A 19513-nucleotide genomic window follows, 5' to 3' on the forward strand; every position below is an offset into this window, starting at 1 on the left:
CAGGTGTGAAATTTCACCTTTCTACCTGTACTAGAACTGGAGATATGCGAAGTTTTGTGTGTTTGCTGGAGCCTTTTTTCCGCTTTTTGCCCTGGGGGCGTAGGTAAAAGTCTCGGTTATTGTGAACGTGAACGTGTGCATTACTGCATTTGCATTGTGTTTTCCTTTGCAATTGTAAAGTTTACACCGGCTTTATTGTTTTTTTTTAGTTAGCTTTAATTGCCTGTTGTGTTCAGAATTTATAATACTACTATACCAGATTCATGCAGAAGGTAAACTTATTGCTATTGGCCTCATTGAGTGAGATTTGAAATTGAAACACGAAATCAGAAACGTACAGGACCTATTTCAATATTATTGTCTCTCGCTAGTAATTTAACCAACATTTGACAGATAATGTGTCTTAAGATCACTGCATAAGATTTATTATGCTGTCATTGCATTTTACTTGATGTTTTATTAAAAACAAGGTGTGCAGCTTGTAATTTGTAAATTATGGCAAATCGCACTGTAAAAGATGCGAATACTGTGAAAGGTACCAATCCACAGTACTTGATTGAGAAAATTATACGAACTCGGATATATGACAGCCGCTACTGGAAGGAAGAATGCTTTGCACTTTCAGGTAAAAAATGTGCTTTTATATGTAGTGCATTGTTGGTCATGTGGAACCTTTGTATCTTTTTGTTGTGAAATCTGGAATTCAAATGTGCACATAAATTGCGGATGTTGCCAGAAAATAAAATAAAAAAGGGTTAAATTAAACACTATCTTAAAAACTAATAAAATAAACACTTTTTGAGCAAACTAATATTTTGTATTTATCTACCTATTTTTTTAGCTGAACTACTGGTTGACAAAGCAATGGAATTAAAGTACATTGGTGGTGTCTATGGGGGCAATATCAAACCATCACCTTTTCTATGTCTTGTTCTGAAGATGTTACAAATTCAGCCTGATAAGGACATCATTGTTGAATTTATAAGAAATGAAGATTTTAAGTAGGAACAACAGGCATACTTTTTTTATCCTAATTTTTACATGAAACAAATTTACTTTTTACTGTCAAAAAGACATAATTTTCACTATACCAAACCAAGTTATTTTAACTGTAATTGCTATGAGTGCATTTATCACATCCTAAACCAGTTAACTGGATTTTATATTTTTTTATAGGTATGTAAGATGCCTTGGTGCATTTTACATGAGAATTACGGGTACGTCTTTGGATTCCTTCAAGTACTTGGAACCACTGCTTAATGATTTTAGAAAAATTAAAAGACAGAAAAGAGATGGAAGTAAGTATTGATTCTGCACATATAGTCAAGTGGGGTAAAAACAACAACAATTTTTTGAAACTTTGTTGCCAAACTTTTGTTTTGGGCAACAAAAGGTCAGTTTTTCTTCCCAACAAAGCTGATAGGACTACTTTTATAGTTATGTGACAAGTTTTTGATTTTACTAAAAAACAAAAAAATATATATATTTGACAAAAACTGTTGTTCTTTTTTAACCCAAAAAAGGTACAAAAAAAACAATGTCGGGGTAAAAAAAAACATGTGGACATTAGGACCATTTAAAAAAAATTAAGTGGCAGTTTGAACTTCAATTCAATTATATGAACTTAATAAACCATCTTAAAGTTAAACATCAGACAGAAATTTCATTAACAACTCTGTTACAATAAATAAATAAGCCAAAAAACATGATCCACATACAATTCTTTGTTTTCGAAATTTTGCAAACCAAACTTACAGCAGTTAGTAAACTGTTTGTAAATTAATAAAACACTTTCAAATTGGTGCTAAGACTTTCCATGGCTTTGTACCTTTATTGCCTTTGATTTGGTCTTTTTTTCAGTTACCAGTCTTTTGTTGGTATGCAACTAGGTTTAAATAGAGCTCACCCACTTGCTGACTGGTCATGTAACCTAAAACCTTATTGAAATAAAGTTTCTACCCCAAACTGATTGAATTACCACATAATGATTTGATAACCGCTTTTTCTTACTTTGTAGCATTTTTCTTTAGGCCTGGACCCCAATTTGTACTTTTAGCCATGCAGGTATACTTTTTGGTAAAAAATCCTCCAAAACTGGGCCCCCAAAGCAATTTTATACAACTTTGGTTTAAGTATAGTCAAATGGGGTAAAAAAAAATTTTGCTGAAGTTGGGGTAAAAAGAAACAATACCCTCACAGATAAACCAAAAATTTTTTTTAAATGGTTACTTTTTCATAGGATGTATTTATTCTCTACCTATAAAATAAGCCATAAAACATTCTCAGATTTTGTTTGTAGGCAATGTTCTGCAGGTTGAAACAACAGTAGTAAAATTCGTATGTTAAAAAGTCTTCAACAACCTTTAGAAACTTTCCTGCAGATTTTTTATTACAAGTCTGGTGTCAATGACCTTTGTTCTGTGTTGTGTCATAACTATGACCTATTAAACAAAAAAGACTCCACTTGGCTAGCTTCTAATTTTTTTCAGATATCTTGTTGTTCGTTTTTACCCCAAACGGTTCTATAGGAATGGGGTAATAAAAAACTATATATTTTTTGCACCCCAAAAATTTTTTTTGCCCAAACATTTTTATTTGTCACCTGGAAGTTTAGAAAATAAAAAAGAAAGCCTATGAAACATGTACTTAAACCAAAGTTGTATAAAATTGCTTTGGGGGCCCAGTTTTGGAGAAATTTTTACCAAAAAGTATACCTGCATGGCTAAAAGTACAAATTGGGATCCAGGCCTAAAGAAAAATGCTACAAAGTAAGAAAAAGAGGTGATCAAATCATTATGTGGTAATTCAAGCAGTTTTGGGTAGAAAATTAAACTTTATTTCAATAAGGTTTTAGGTTACATGACCGGTCAGCAAGTGGGTGAGCTCTATTTAAACCTAGTTGCATACCAACAAAAGACTGGTAAATGACAAAAAAGACCAAATCAAAGGCAATAAATGCAGTGCAATAAAGGTACAAAGCCATGCAAAGTCTTAGCACCAATTTGAAAGTGTTTTATTAATTTACAAACAGTTTACTAACTGCTGTAAGTTTGGTTTGTAAAATTTCGAAAACAAAGAATTTTATGTGGCTCGTGTTTTTTTGGCTTATTTATTTATTGTAACAGAGTTGTTAATGAAATTTCTGTCTGATGTTTAACTTTAAGATGGTTGATTAAGTTCATATAATTGAATTGAAGTTCAAACTGCCACTTAATTTTTTTTTAAATGGTACTAATGTTCACTTGTTTTTTTTTACCCCGACATTGTTTTTTTTTGTACCTTTTTCGGGTTAAAAAAGAACAACAGTTTTTGTCAAATATTTTTTTTGTTTTTTAGTAAAATCAAAAACTTGTCACATAACTATAAAAGTAGTCCTATCAGCTTTGTTGGGAAGAAAAACTGACCTTTTGTTGCCTAAAATAAAAGTTTGGTAACAAACTTTCAAAAAATTGTTTTTTTTACCCCACTTGACTATACATGTTTTATAGGCTTTCTTTTCTATTTTCTAAACTTCCAGGTGACAAATAAAAATGTTTGGGCAAAAAAAAATTTGGGGGTGTAGAAAATACATAGTTTTTTATTACCCCATTCCTATAGAACCGTTGGGGTAAAAACGAACAACAAGATATCTGAAAAAATTTACAAGTTAGCCAAGTGGAGTCTTTTTTGTTTCATAGGTCATGGTTATGACACAACACAGAACAAAGGTCATTGACACCAAACTTGTAATAAAAAATCTGCAGGAAAGTTTCTAAAGGTTGTTGAAGACTTTTTAACATACGAATTTTACTACTGTTGTTTCAACCTGCAGAACATTGCCTAGAAACAAAATCTGAGAATGGTTTATGGCTTATTTTTTAGGCAGAGAATAAATACATCCTATGAAAAAGAAAGCATTTAAAAAAAAATTGTGGTTTATCTGTGAGGGTATTGTTTTTTTTTTACCCCAACTTCAGCAAATTTTTTTTTACCCCATTTGACTATATATACAAACAACACATTTCCTAATAATTGTTTTCATCAGCTTTTGTAATTGACCACATTGATGAGTTTGTTGACAACTTGCTTCGTGAAGAGCGTGAATGTGATGTTATTCTTCCAAGATTACAGGTTTGTGAATCGTGCACAAATTCAATTTTTTTCCTGTTTTTTTTATTATGGGTCCATTGAAGAGGACGCATATTGTTTTTGTCCAGATTTTTTTTTTGTACTCTTTTTTCTGTCTATTGCTGGTTTGTTTCAAGCGTTTGGTCAGAAAGAGTGATTTATTAAAATTTGCACACATGTTAGTTAGTTATTGAATACAAATTTGATCCTAAAATTTGACTCCAAATGACCCAACGGTTCACCCACAGTCCCCTAAAAAGTAAAAATGGCTATACTCACTACAGTACATGATCCAGCAGTTTTATACTTTGTTGGTTGGTTGGTTCATTGTAAGGTATTTAAATCATTTTGGACTTTCAGTTCAATCTACCCATTTTTTACCCCTTATACCAGAAATGTTTGGTTTTAGGTTTACTTGGCCTTTCAGTCAGAAATACTAACCCTTACATGGTAAAAAATTCAAGCAGTTGTTTGTAGAGTGTTTTTTGTTTGATATATATTAAAAATAAAAGCTTGGTTGCCCCAGTGGTAACTTTTACACTCCTGAATATGTGTACACTGTACAGACAAATAGAAGAACCAAGGGAGTGATTCACTTTTCCTCACAAGGGGACTGTTTTTTATTGAAAATTTTTACAAACACAAGAAACAACACTTGTGTTATGTATGAGTGAGGCAAAAACGTTTTTGTATGAGTGAGGGAAAAGGAACACTTAAAAGGGCTGCGTGCCATTGAAAACCGTGTCAAAAGGTCATTAGACGTGCCTTGAACTGGGTGTATGTTTGCATTTAAATTGTATTTTTTTGTTTCTCTTAACCACTTAATCATGCTAATTATGTAAAACGGCGTGGACAGAAAGCTTCAAAACTTGGGTTAAATTTAATCTATATTACATGATTTTTAACTGATTTGACATAAATAACATTAATCTCAATATATTCGTTGTATCGCGCACTCGTCCGTTTCGTGTGGAATTTACGCCAGACGCATCCTGTGGCGATTAGTGCCTGATAACATGCGACGGACAATACGAGGGTGCGAGACTGGATGGAAATGAAGCCGTAAAATTACGGACAAAGTTTTTGAAATGAAACCATGTAATCGCGGTCAACTTCTTTTTTCGCGCTTTGCATTCAACTGACCGCAGGAAAAAATACCCCCTATATATACCTAATGTAGTACGTCGCATACTCGCATTCGATTTTAGGAATCTGCTACATAGTACATACTGCTTGAGTAGTTTATTGCAATGGCAAAAAATATGAGAAAATATAGACTGCGAAAAAAAGAAGAAATGCGGAAAAGGCGTGAGGCCGAACGCATTAAGGCGAGTGTAAATAATTTTGACAGTGTTATTTGTTAATTGAATAATTAGTTTGTTTAAAAGTTGCCAGTGCCAAATGTTCAACAATGTCGAAATGATGTACAATTCACGTTAAAAATCTGTACTCGTACTTTTATTGGGCTCGTGATTTGTTTCATGCACAAAGAAAAGTAAAAAGTGCTATAGGTTGGGTTGTTTTAATGCCCATTAGACCGCGACAGTGTGTAATCGGTGTCCACTTGTTGATTTTGAATTTAAAAAACAACAACAATCTAATGTACAGAAAACGTCTGGTCAATATCAAAGGGTTATTCCCTGCATTACTACCGCACAACAAGAGGTTTTGCAGGTCCATATAAACATAGTGCGAAAATAGATATAAGCGATTTGTTGCTGCTGTGCCAAATTGTCAATGCTTTGATACTGTCAGGATTTTATGACTGAATTAGTTGTTTGTTTGTTTTTAATATCAACACCGTCTTATTAGAAAGAATTATGGCCAAATATTGTCTGTAGGGTAGCAAGGGTTCATCCTTCTTAATATTTACCCATTGGTGCTATTTGTCATTTACTTTGTCATTATAATTGAAGTGTATTATATCTTTTACTTATTACTTTTTAACTATTATTGGATTCTCAACAATCAACCGTTTTTTTGTTATTTTAAATAAAGAAACGACAAATTATGGAAGAAACAGAAAAGTTGGAACCACGAATTTCAGCTTTGGATGATGATCTGGATGACCTTGGTGAGTCAAGTGATGAGGAAGATATGGTTGTAGAAGAGAAAGTTACTTCACATCGCCGAAGAAGCCCCTCACCTATAAGGTAATGATAAAAGAAAACACCTATTCCAGTGCGTCCAAATAACATGTTTAGAAATACTTTTGTGCTGTGTAATGAAAAATATAAAAATGCTGGAATTTCAATAAACTTGATTTCTGCACATAATTAGTATAACAGCAGCATTGTAAATGCATGTAGATATCTTATGTCTATTTTCCCCACAGAGATCGTGACCGCCACCGTCGTTCTCCGTCACCAAGACGACGCCGTTCACGGAGCAGATCGCCTAGAAGACGTAGAAGAAGGTATTTTTGCCTAAAGACGTTTTGCCTTTGTTATATGTAGTCATGAACCGAGCCCGCCAAATTGGTCGGACCAATGCCAAACTGTTTGCCCAGCGCAAAACTATTTCTTAACACTTCAGAACGCATTTAAGATACCTTTACAAACAAACATAATTTACGTCAATATTACAATGATAGCCACCATTCCTGCTTCCTGGTCTGTTGCTTCCTATTCTGTTTTATTAATTATGGTAGTTACTACAGTTTTCTTTGCAATTTAGTCGCACGCCACCACGACGTCACCGTTCTCGAGAGCGCGAAAGACCCCGATCTCCACATCGCTCTCACAAACATCACGATGAAGATGAAAGGTATTAGTTTGTTATGATGGATCCTTTGTGCCTTTTTGTGTGTTCCTGCGTTTTAGTGAAAAAATGACAGATATATGTGGTATAAAGCTGTGGACTTTCAGTCCGGGAAACATTAAATAACGTCGACATTTATTTCTAGGCCAAAGAAAAAGAGCAAGAAATCTAAAAAGTCATCGAAAGACGACGAAAGCGTGGAGATCAAAGAAGCTAATGCACTTCGAGCGAAACTTGGACTAAAACCTTTGAAATGAACTTTTAAATAGTTGTTAGCTACAAAATCCCATGTGTCGTATTGAGTTTTTCTTGTGCGAAAAACATTGCCGCGAAACTATCGCACACATCGATCTTCGTTTTACCGATTTGCAAGCAAATGTTTGTTTTTCATCAATGGTTCTATAACCTTCACAGGGATGTTCTATATCCTTCATAGGGATGTTCGGTCAACCATGTGGCAATGTATAAAACCCTATGAATAACCTACTAATAACCTAAAAATATTGTAAGTTTTTTTTCAAACACGAACAAAATCGAGTTTTCGAAAACAAAACCAATATACCATGCAGTTTTTGCCCTAAATCCAATCATTTTAAATGACTGTAATGACCCGCAACACGTAATGGTAAAAATAAACTTTTCTCTTCGTTCTTTTATTTGTTTTGCTTTTCGCAAAGTAGTAAAAACGAAAGAAAGACGAAGGAGACGAAAAATGAACTGAACGTGACGTCACAGATAAAGGCTGGCTGCAAAAATGATGTCACGCTTGATGAGGCGGATTCCCTCGGCGAATTTGTTTTCGAGTTGTGTGTTGCCGATCGCTTTCGCCGCATGACACATTTCGCGTAGCAGCTCTTCCAGTCTTCTCATACAACGAATGATGCTTCCTGCAAGGAAAATAATCCATGGTCAATTGATGAGTGAGGCCTAAAGTTACACTGCTAATAACGTAGTATTGTGTGGCGAGCAGTTTGGAAAGGTATTTCCCACGCTGAATACAAGTATGGGGTTCAATATGACGAGGTTTTTGTAAGTATTACCCGTTTAAATGAAGCAAAACATTTTCTTCGATTAAACTGCTTACGGAATGTGCATTTAAAGCTCATTAAAATAGTGATACAGAGTCATCAATCGCATTATGTTACAAACCTTCAAAAGTGTCAGTTATTTCTGCAATTTGTGAAAAAGTTGATCCGTTGCACCACATGTAAACAACATCCATCAACATCGTCTTGAAAGACTGAACGTAATCTTCTTCATCAAGCGGAAGTTTTGCTTCAATGGAAACCTGCAAGAATTCACAAAATGACTTATTAGTTGTGACATGCAAGATTTATACTGGACTTGTATCGAAAGTGCTATATACAGGGTTGCCATCGACTTAACACCAAAAATAAGGACAACCGAAAAATCAAATTTTTAGGCGAAACAAAACAAACGTTTTTAAACAAATTTTTGCATTTATCCGAGTCATGACATAATAAATGCAATATTTTTGCCAGAAACAATCTGTTTCAGTAACTCGTTGTTCGTAGAAAATACTAAGTGCATCTCACATCAGCTCAGGTCTAGACTCACTTTTACTTGCAGCAGGGATTTGACTTGTAATTGTTGAAAATAAGACAAAAGAAGGACTACAGTCAAAAATAAGGACATTTCTTAGAAATAAGGACAATGAACTTTTCTAAGACATAGCCCTTCAAAATAAGGACAAATCTTTGAAACACGGACGGTATGGCAACCCTGGCTATATAGCATCACCAAAAAAAATTACGATACCTTACAGCAGCGTACGATATGTTAAATTATAGACGGTTAATTCATAAAACATACAGAGGCGACATAAAATCGAAGTTAAAGCGAGGTTTACCCACCTTAGCAATTCTTCTGGCCGCCTCGTGCATTTGTCTTAATGGACTTGCGAGATCCTCACTCAGTTTCGGAATGCTTTTGGACTGCAAAGAGGGTCATAAACATGAACTAAAACGGTAGCTTCCCCATATTTATATCCTATGTTTTTCCAGTTTGTATATCCTATGTCTGACAAACCAACACTTGGTTTTGAAAGCAAAAATGTGGTTTTACAAGCACATGGTTTTGAAAGCAAAAACCAATGGGTCTCCGAAGAAAGGGGCGGCAAAAATCGACAGACTAAATGTCGACATAAGTCGTAAATTCAGGTAAAAATGTTGTAACGCTTGGAAACAGGTTTGCTTGAATCAAAAGTTTGTTATGATGTTTACCTTTTCGTCGAACACGAAACAGCTAAGCAACGCACAACACTGGGCAGCCGACAGAGTGTTGAAGACACCGTTGAAAACCATCTCTGTTAGCAGAAGTTCGTCTGCTGCGCTGATCTCACAAGCAACACGTCCTGTAGTGCAATATTTATAATTTTTTAAACAGATTCAAATTTCCGAAATGTTCAACATCAAAGAATAAATGCCACAGGTGCCATCTAAGCCACTGTTTTCATTTTTAGGCAACCTATTTGTACCAGAATGGGATTCGCTTGGCAATATTTTTGCAACATTGCGGCATATCGGTTGAAATCGAAATTTCTTTTGCACAAGATTTTAACGTGAAATCAATATTTCACCTCTTAAAATGGTCAAAAATGTCATGTAGACCAGAGGTCGGCAACCTTTTTTGCTCTGCGGACCGTTTTTGAAACTGACATTTTATCGCGGACCGGTCTCCAAAAAACTGCAAATATTTGGAAATGAAAACGCTTAAATTAGTTTATAATCCCCGGAATACATGGGCAAAATGTTTTAAAGCATTAAACCTGAAAAATGACACGACCCGGTAACAAACTTCTCGCGGACCGGCGGTTGCCTACCACTGACGTAACCGGTATGTTACAGTATACTGTAAAACATATATGTCATATATGTTTGTTTTTTTTCTAAAAAGCAATGTGTAGTCCAGGGACTGGATAATCCGTTTACAAAGCTACAAACTCAAACATTTGACTTCAAAACGCAACTTCTTCCAACCTTTGGTCTCAATGACATCGGACACAGTGGCGTAATCGAGTCGGCGGAGAACTCGCTTTCGACATTTCAGTTCGTCCATTTGTAAAATCGTACGCGATTTCTTCAACTCCCGTTTCGCCTCTTTCACGTCGGCGCCGAGCTGAAAGAAAAGAACGTTATTAAAGACGCAAAATACAAAAATTCTAATGTTGTAAACCCAAAGTTGTAGGCGGCCTGAAATTGGGGCCCAACCTCGATTTTCAGGCGATGCTCGAAAGTTGTTGAAAATGCGGCAAAATAATACTGAGTGTCACGTCAGGCCCCAATCATACCCGTTTATTGAAATTCTAACCCGAACCCGGTCCGAATTACAACTGTGGTTGAGACACCTGATATAGCTTACTAACCAGATTTTCAAGCATTTTGATTGCAAATTTTAAACAGCACGTGGCTTGGAACAAATCTACCTTGGTTTTTCTCTCGCACATTTCGTAAATTTCCGTCACTTCTTTCTTGGTGTGTAGCGGGTGTTTGTACATTCGACGTTCAAACGCTTCAATCTTGCGCACAATTGATTTAAGCCGCTCGTCTTTAATACACATATCTTCTAATGGATCGAGCAGCGGCAAACCATCCGGAAAGCGTTTGTGGACCTCCTGAAACAAAAGTAGGGATTTAAAGGGCTGATGGATAGTAAATTTATTGACCTCAGTCATTAAGTTTGCTGCTTTCCAGCCAACTTGCTTGTAAATCTTCGACATAAGCAGAGTGTCCATATCGTTCTTATTTCTAAGATTTGTCCTCATATTGAACGGTTGTGTCTTGTGTAGGGAATGTTTTTGTTTTTGGTCTGAGTCCTTATTTTGTCTTATTTTCAACAATTACAAGGACCAAACGTAGTGAAATGGCAGTCAAAGTCCAGCTACCGGGAAAGTAAACCTATCTAAAATGCACGAAACATTTTCTACGGGCAAGGAGTTGCTAAAACAGATTATTTCTGGCAAAATATATGGCGTTTGATTCGTTTCCCATGAAACTTTTGATTTTTCGGTTGTCCTTGTTTTGGCATCCTTGTCGATGGCAACCCTAAGACATATAGCTCTCTTTCTTTGTGACATTTCTACCCCTAAAATGGTTAATGTTTGCTATAAGCCGCACCGAATCGTATAGAATCTTTACCTCAAGCGAACGTAAGAGGGATTGACGGTTGTCCAGAGGTCGTAAGTCCTTGGGAAGAAACAGACGTATGCTGCTCATGGCTTTGATCAGTTGCACTAAGACCGGCACGACGGCCATTTCATTTTGGCGGTCATTGCCTTTGGCAGGTCGTGGGATTCTTGACGATGAAGGGTGGATGCTGTCCTTGTCACAGTTGAGAAGGACATCGACAACATACTCCGGCGGTGGCTCCTCTTCTGCCCTGAGTCGTCCTGTTGGTTTGGGCTGCTTCTTCTGGAAGTTCACCACCACACCCCAACCAAACTCATGATCTCCATTGCGAACCTGAAATTGCAATTATTTTATTTGTTTTTCGCTTCAAAATCAGAAAGTTTTGCTCCAAAAATGTTGAATTTGATTCTACAATTAAAGAAAACCAACCCTATGTAAGACCTATGTAGGAACAATAAATCAAACCTGGATCCTGTCTAGAATTAGTTAAAGTCATAAGTTTCAAAAAACCTGACAGGAATGGAAGTACAATCCAACAAAGGTCTAAATTGACTCAAAGGTAATGATGGTTAAAAAAATCGACTTTACTTCACCAACAAAAATTACACTTCATATTTTTTAATCACATTGAGCATTTTAAGTCACCACTTGTCAACTGCATTCTTAACAGTTTTGAGTCATGCAAAACAAATCCAAAATAATCCTACCTTGACAAGTCTTCCTGGTTGCAGAAAAGGCAAACAGTATTTTGGCATGTGGATAAACTCCTCCAGTTGCATTCCAAGCTTGTTAAGTTGTTGTCGTATGCGATAATAAGTCATAGATTCATCCTCATCTTTGATCTTCAGTGTGGCATATTGCTTCTCCAAAGCAGCCACCTCTTCAGGATAAATAAATGAATTTATTAATACACCAATTATCCAATCTTTTTTCTTGCAATCAACTAGATTAGGTGATAATGCAAACAATCTTCTCAACAAATGGAACAGATTATGCAATCAACCACATTCATTTGTACAACATGATCTAAATGACACACTTTTGCACTGTTGTTGAACAAATATAGGGTTTTTCTGTTTTAAATTTGCAAAAAATGGGGTAAACAATCTGTTTTACTGAAGCACATTTTCACTGTTTCGAATAGCAGAACAATTAACAAATGTACATGTTGAAATATGTTTCTTACTTTCAATCTTTTCAGGAATGGCAGTGTAGTGTTGGAATTGGTAGAAAGACTTTTCAAGCATGTACTCGGGGTTTATTTCTTCCACACGGAGTAGGTTCAGCACCATGTTGTATGTTAATCGGAAAGCAGAGTCCAATGGATCTGGTGAACCCTAGAAAAAGGTTTAGATCAGAATAAAAAGCACTGCATCATTTAACAAAACATCAACAAGATGCAGTTTTAAAGTAAAGTAAACATACTTTGACAAGTGCTTTTCCAACACTGGGAGAAAGTTTTTCGTCCACTACCATGATTACAATTCCCTTCTCATCCATTCCACGACGCCCTGCTCTACCACTCATTTGAATATATTCACCACCAGTGATCTAAAGAAGAAGATTTGTTTGAAATGTTTATGTGTCACAATTTCACAGGACTGCACTTTTACTACATGACTATTCTAAAAGCAAACATACACAAGCATCCACAATATATGATTGTTTACAGAAATAACTAAGGCGTAGCTTGTCACAAAACATAAAACAACAAACACAACAATGAGAGAATCAATAAGTATTTCCATTACCCATCTAAAATCCTTTCCATCATATTTCCGAATACTTGTGAAAACAACAGTGTGAGCTGGCATGTTGACACCCATGGAAAAGGTCTCAGTTGCAAACAAAACCTAAAACAAACAAATCATAATACGTTAGACTTGATATAGGTGTTATACTAAATCTTTTGAACTGTTTAATGCATGGGTGTCCAAACTCCGGCCCGCGGGCCAAATGCGGCCCCCGACGGCATTTTAAGTGGCCCGCGGCTGTTTTTTTTAAAATTGTGTTGCGTATGGCCCGCCATAGTTTGGAACTTTGGATTAAGTTTTTGGGTTTTGGCGACACTACATCATGCAAAAGCTTTCCCTGGAACTTCATTTACCGGTAAAAAGGAAGGTGCCGACTCAACAAAATCACAAAATTTCCTTAAATCCCGAAAATTTGAGTCTTAATTCTGAAAAAACGTTGGCCCGCGGGCGTCTTTACCTTGTAAAATTTAGCCCCCATTAAAAACAGTTTGGACACTCCTGGTTTAATGTGATAAGGTATAGGCTAGAAAAATCTACTCTATGGATTTAAACCCAGCAGTTTTTCTAAGGCATTTTACAATATAGCTGTAAAGCAGAACCTAAGGATTTATTGATATTATAACACTCACTTTAATCAGGCCCTCAGAAAATAATATCTCAATGGTTTCCTTCAGTATAGGCAAAAGTCCACCATGGTGAATACCAATACCATTGAGAAGAAATGGTAAACTAGCTTCCACCTGTGGAAGTTTGCGATCTTCATCTGATAAAGAGTCCATAGCATTGTCAAAAACTTCTTGTACTAGCTTCCTCTCTTCAGCTGCAAAACACGAATAAAAGGGTTAATATGAATGTTGGTCCACAATATGCAGTAAAAATAATGTGCACAAGTAAAACCTATTGGATGTCTCACAACTATAAGTTAAAACAGTTGTAATGTTAAACTAGAAGGGTGGCTTAGCACATATTGCCCTTGCACATACACTATAGCATATTTTGAAACATTAATATATTTCCTACACTTATTTATATTGGGTCCTATATTAGCCATCGTCTTTTATAACCTTGGTTGTTTCTGCAAGCAAAAACTCATGGGTCCCCACACATGCAAAGTTGTAGATAATGCATTTCAATAGATAACAATGAGTAAGTAGGATAACTAATTGAGGTTCAACACACACAAACTTAAACGAAGGAAACCACAATGACTCAATCAATAGTACTGCAAAATTTCAGTCCAATCTGGCAACGTTTAAAATTTCAACCACTAGAGGTGTTTTGAGCAACAACTGTTAATGTTTCTGACGTCAAAGGGCTGTTAACAACCCCCGAACTGCAATGACGCAATAACGATAATTGGCATACTTTACAAGCTATCCAAATTTTAGCCAATTCTGACATTGTTTATAAACACCCCTTTTAGGGGGCTAGTGGGGTAAATACTAGGGTTATCCGGACAAACAAAGTGGGATGCACATCTACATAACTATATCTACCATCTGTATAAGTTTCAGCCACATCCATCAAGCATTTGATGGCAAAACGAGTCAGACAAACTTCGGGGAAAAAACCATTTTAGGGGGCTAGCGGGGTAAATACTGGGGTTATCAACAAAAACAAAGTGGGATGCGCATCTACATAACTACATCTACCATCTGTGTAAATTTCAGCTGAATCCATCAAACATTTGATAGAAAAACGAGTCGGACAAACTTCGGGGGAAAATACCCATTTTAAGGGGCTAGCGTGGTGAATACTGGGGTTATCAACAAAAACAAAGTGGGATGCACATCTACAGAACTACATCTATCATCTGTATAAGTTTCAGCCACATCCATCAAGCATTTGATGGCAAAACGAGTCAGACAAACTTCGGGAAAAAAACATTTTAGGGGGCTAGCGGGGTAAATACTGGGGTTATCAACAAAAACAAAGTGGGATGCGCATCTACATAACTACATCTACCATCTGTGTAAATTTCAGCTGAATCCATCAAACATTTGATAGAAAAACGAGTCGGACAAACTTCGGGGAAAAAATACCCATTTTAGGGGGCTAGCGGGGTAAATACTGGGGTTATGAACAAAAACAAAGTGGGATGGACAGCTACATAACTACATCTACCATCTGCGTAAATTTCATCCAAATCCATCAAGGATTTGATGGAAAAACGAGTCGGACAAACTTTGGGGAGAAGAAAAATGAAAGAAAAAAAAAGAAAAAAAACACAAACATTTTGAGTAAAATCAATATGTGTCCCCTTCAGGGAAGGGGACCCATAATAATCTCAATTGGTAAAGAAGTAAACCTCAGTTGTTTCAGTGCTCACCTGTGTTGAACTCCATGCGAAAAACTTGCTTTGCATAAAATTCACACTCTTTTTTGCTGAATGAAAAAACGATTGCCGGCAAAAACTTTCTTTCAAGAATCAATTCCACAATTTGGACACAAGCACTTTTACCCTAGAAATGATTTTTTAAAGGTTAGATAAATTAGACACTTATTGAAACTGGGACAGCTGTGTACCCCAAAACTTTTTCTACAGGCCAAAACAACTATTTTATTTAAAAAATAATTATGCATTTTTCCAGTTGGGCAGAAATTGCCAATATTTTTTGCAAGTGAATTATGTGTCATCTAACCTGCTGTCCACCTCTTTTGCCTCTTCTGTTGAAGTCACTTCGTGCATTGTCACCGGCATCTCTTAGCACAGACATAGCTGTGTTAAAGTTATCTTCTCTAAATGCACCCTATGAAAATAAAAGTTCTTTATGCTTTACCTAAACCTGGCAAGATATAAATATTTGGTATTTACAGTTTGTTGGCGATATTGGTGCAAATCAATGGCTAAAAATAGCAAAGTTTTTTGTCCATAAAAAATAAAGGTTTTTGCCTCATAAAAATATAGTTCTTTTGCCCATCAACATAAGAAACATTTGGTACAGCATTGAAAAGGAAAGAAAATCAATCAACTTACACTATCATCTACAACCAAATGCAAACCATCACCACCAGTAGGAAATATATAGTGTTCCAAAGGCACCGGTCGATAGTCGGTGTAGACAACATGGCAGGGTTGTTTGTGGAGGTAACAAATCCAAGAGGCAAACTGTCTTGCATTTGGAATAGTGGCGGATAGGAACACATATCGGACATTGTCTGGTAGTAGAATAATAGTTTCTTCCCAGACTACACCACGCTCCTTGTTGCGCATGTAATGAATTTCATCAAATACCACCCAGGCAACCTCTCGCATCACTTCAGAACCTCGATACAGCATGCTTCGCAAAATCTACAAAATCAAAGTAAGAGTCAGGCATCATTTTAAAATGTCATTATCATTTACACTTTTGTATTATTTTTATACAGGGCATCACCTACAGACAAAACTCATTATTTTTGGTATCAACGAACAAGCCAATGCATATGCAGGTACATAGTTAACTTTGGGAAACAAATGTCAATTTAAAATACTGCACACATGCTTAACACCATATGCTGCAATATAAACGATTAAATCCGTATATTTGCATGGAAAATGTTACTATAGACACCTGATTTTAGAAAACATACTTTCATTAAATGGTAGGTTAACTTTGTTTATTTGCAGCACATGCTGTTTTTCCAAATGTAAACACAGCTCGTGGAGCTAAAAACATGAACAAAAATACTAATGATGCTTGTTACCTCTGTTGTCATCACCAAGCAGGAGGCAGTAGGATTGATCGTAACATCTCCGGTCATAAGTCCCACATCAGAAAACTCCTCATACAAGTCACGATACTTCTGGTTGCTCAATGCCTTGATTGGAGTTGTGTATATCACACGCTGCTTATCTCTGAGTGACATCGCAATTGCATATCTGTGTGGAAAGCATAAATGGGCAGTATAATCAACAATCTAGCATTATACAAAAACTATATTTTATCACAGCTTCTAAGATGCTGTATGTGTTTTGTGAAAGACTATAAATTCACACATATCTTACAATTTGACACATTTGTTGCAATTCAATTTGTGACATTGTTTTTGTAAGTAACACCAACATCTCTACACACCCAAACTGTGCTCCCCATGTTTCAAGAGAACATCAGTATAATTTTTATATTAAAACCCTATCCAGACTAGAGAATACAAGGTACGCTATTGACTAATACATACACACATAATGCAATTTGCTTAAGTGCTAGAAAGTAAAAGAAACCTAGGTTAACCTACTCTGCCACAACAGTTTTGCCAGCAGAAGTGTGAGCAGAAACCAGGACAGATTGGTTATTGTCCAGACACATCAAGGCTTCTTGCTGAAATGGATCCAGAATAAACTTGTAATCCTTGGCAGCTTTACCTTCCCTTGGACGCAGTTGGGCAACTTCGGTACCAGATAGAAAAGCCACTTCATGTGTACAGCCACTTATTAATGCACTCAGTGACTTTGTTTCCACTTTGGGCAAAGATTCCAGGACACTGGAAGCAAAAAGACTTTGCATCACATAAAATGGATATGTTCAATTCTCAAATTGGTTAACACACAATAATAAAAACATTTTTTATGTAAACAACTAACATACCAATTAACTAACACAGCCTATAACATTAGCCACATCTTCAATGGAACACAATTTTGTTTTTGCTTTGCTCTTAACTTCAAATAGGTATGCTGTATTTTATTATGAAATCACCTGGCCAAGTTTTCAGCATCATCTTTTGCATCAGTTTCTAATGGAGGAAGTTGTTCACTCACCACTAAAAACATTTACATGCAATTACATTTTCTGGATATTTCGATTATTTATGATCAAAATGAAAAAAGTTACGTGTTTGTTTGGTGTCTAATTCTTCTTTCTTTGTCTTCTTTTCGTCTGGAGCGGATAGTTCCACATTACCAGATCGTTTGTTTCCTAGCCTGGGAAAAAAAAGTCTTTGAGTCTAAATTCGCCAAACTGAAGATAATTTGCATTGTAAACAACTTATAACATTAACTGACTTTGAACCAGAGTTTCCCTTATCACAAGGATCTTCATCAAACACGTTGAACAGGTCTTCACCAAAACCTGCCATTTAAAAATAATAGCAAGCAGACAACGTGTTCCGTAGTTCTGAATTGTTCGTTACTCACGTTACATGTCACAAAATTTCCCAAAACTGTAACAACTTTTCAATGGAAATAGGTTTGTTATTTCGTGTGAGGTTGATAATAATACAAACTCACTAAAATAGAAAAAGCAAACGTGCGCGAAGACGTAATCCAATGAGCAGAATGCGCAAACACGGAAAATACAGCGGCAAGTGCAATATGAAGGAAATTGTTTTGCATGATGTTGTCACTTTCATCCTTTATTGCTTTATTCATGTGTGTTTTAACGCAGCAACCTGTACTAGACTTACAGATCGCGAAGTCTACATAAACTACAAGTTTCCTAACCAACGCAAAATGACACGAAACGCATAGAAAAAAACAAATAAAATTGCCCCAAGGTCTGGTGTTTTCAATGTCCCTATGGGTTTCTGGTTTTTTCCTCACAATTTCTGGGATTTTTAAATGTTTACTACGCGGTTTAAGATAGTGATCGCAGATTAACGTTTTTGTAGTACGATGGTTCCTATTGACACGTGTCAATCAAATCCATTATCTTCGAAGGATTTGATTGTGTTTTACGACCCGAACAGAAGCAATCAATTCCAAAGCCGTGAAAAGGCACAGTAGATAACGGTGCAATATGGGCGGTATATTAAGTGTAGCTGTATCCCTCAATCCACTTGTTTAGTTTCTATCACAATTCCCGCTGGAGCGATAACTGCGCAGTACGCAAAAGTTGACTCATCAGCGAAATTAAAAACTCTCTACTATTCGAAAATCGGCAGCCTTAAGGCGACAAGAAACCACGTGATCGGTCCCACAAACTCTAATTATTCGACAAACATTACTAATAAACATTAACAGCTATTTTGTCACAAGTATACTTTGCGGGTAATCAGTAAACTTTTTAACCTTTATGTTGATTTCAGTGATAAATTTCATTGTATCGTACTCACACTGTATCTGTACATAGCGCAGTCTGTAATATTAAAAGTGGACTTGTTCCATAACAAGAAGGCGCATGACTGACCTACTTAAGGAACAACGACACTGCTTGTTGGTTTGACCTTGAGTAACCTGCGTGCGTTCTCTATTAACCTGGCAGTTTGTCACTTTTCAATTTCGCACGGGCGAGAAAACTCAGTCTCATAAAAAAGAAACACGACTCAATGGCGCAACAATTCCTCCGTTGAATCGCAGAAGGGAAAGAGATGTTAAAGGAATGTCCGGTAACGTTGTTGTATCATTTGCCGTACAATTCAAGTATGCATATTGCGCGTGTAGAATCCATTTTGCCGATGACCTGCAACGTTTTGGTTGTGTAATAACCCTGGCCCAAAACTCTAGTAGGCTATACTTCTGACATGCAATTAAATCATTATGCAATTTTTCGCACTTCATCTTTTCTATGCAGAAAACCGTGTTGATCGTGCTTAAACCGGGTTCGTGCGTGATTAAACCGTGCTTTATAGTGCCTAAATCTGCTCCTGGTTTTCATTTTTCCTTGTCGGAGACCATAACTATATTCGTTACCAAGTAGGCGTGTTCGATACATCCACGCGTTTTCAGAAAATGTAATCACACGTTAATGACACTTAGCCCGCTGTTTTTGAGGCTTACAACAAAATTCTCCTTTAGTTGGGACTTCTGCTGTCGGACACTTTTTA

The 19513-nt window shown here is 36.3% G+C and overlaps 2 protein-coding genes across 2 annotated transcripts; one reads left to right on the forward strand and one right to left on the reverse strand.

Moving 5' to 3' along the window:
* The first annotated feature begins 402 nt into the window (after positions 1-402).
* On the forward strand, positions 403-7518 carry LOC145222817 (pre-mRNA-splicing factor 38A-like). Its single transcript, XM_080089028.1, has 8 exons — positions 403-625; positions 842-1001; positions 1177-1298; positions 4025-4110; positions 6106-6260; positions 6443-6523; positions 6784-6873; positions 7013-7518. The coding sequence occupies exons 1-8, from the start codon at positions 496-498 to the stop codon at positions 7122-7124; spliced, it is 936 nt and encodes a 311-aa protein (XP_079945154.1). The 5' UTR covers positions 403-495; the 3' UTR covers positions 7125-7518.
* LOC145222816 (exosome RNA helicase MTR4-like) lies at positions 7500-17988 on the reverse strand. The gene is made up of 20 exons (XM_080089027.1): positions 17754-17988; positions 17584-17672; positions 17449-17512; positions 16988-17233; positions 16457-16631; positions 15747-16061; positions 15412-15519; positions 15099-15231; positions 13399-13589; positions 12767-12868; positions 12441-12566; positions 12202-12352; positions 11723-11895; positions 11025-11348; positions 10313-10501; positions 9867-10005; positions 9111-9241; positions 8742-8822; positions 8017-8155; positions 7500-7754 (listed from the first exon to the last, which is right to left on the reverse strand). Exons 1-20 carry the CDS (start codon positions 17825-17827, stop codon positions 7597-7599), a joined length of 3108 nt encoding a protein of 1035 aa, XP_079945153.1. The 5' UTR covers positions 17828-17988; the 3' UTR covers positions 7500-7596.
* Between the last annotated feature and the right edge of the window lie 1525 nt (positions 17989-19513).

Source organism: Phallusia mammillata, chromosome 4 (genome assembly GCF_965637545.1).
Source record: "Phallusia mammillata chromosome 4, kaPhaMamm4.hap1.1, whole genome shotgun sequence".
Lineage (NCBI taxonomy): Eukaryota > Metazoa > Chordata > Ascidiacea > Phlebobranchia > Ascidiidae > Phallusia > Phallusia mammillata.

Excerpts from the sequence above, each read along its gene's own strand:
- LOC145222816 (XM_080089027.1), bottom strand. The coding sequence starts at position 17,827 with ATGGCAGGTTTTGGTGAAGACCTGTTCAACGTGTTTGATGAAGATCCT. Across the intron at positions 10,006-10,312 it reads TGTGCGAGAGAAAAACCAAG|CTCGGCGCCGACGTGAAAGA; the intron begins GTAGATTTGTTC and ends CTTTTCTTTCAG. Across the intron at positions 8,156-8,741 it reads CGGCCAGAAGAATTGCTAAG|GTTTCCATTGAAGCAAAACT; the intron begins GTGGGTAAACCT and ends GAATTCTTGCAG.
- LOC145222817 (XM_080089028.1), top strand. The coding sequence starts at position 496 with ATGGCAAATCGCACTGTAAAAGATGCGAATACTGTGAAAGGTACCAAT. Across the intron at positions 626-841 it reads AGAATGCTTTGCACTTTCAG|CTGAACTACTGGTTGACAAA; the intron begins GTAAAAAATGTG and ends CTATTTTTTTAG. Across the intron at positions 1,299-4,024 it reads AAGACAGAAAAGAGATGGAA|CTTTTGTAATTGACCACATT; the intron begins GTAAGTATTGAT and ends TGTTTTCATCAG.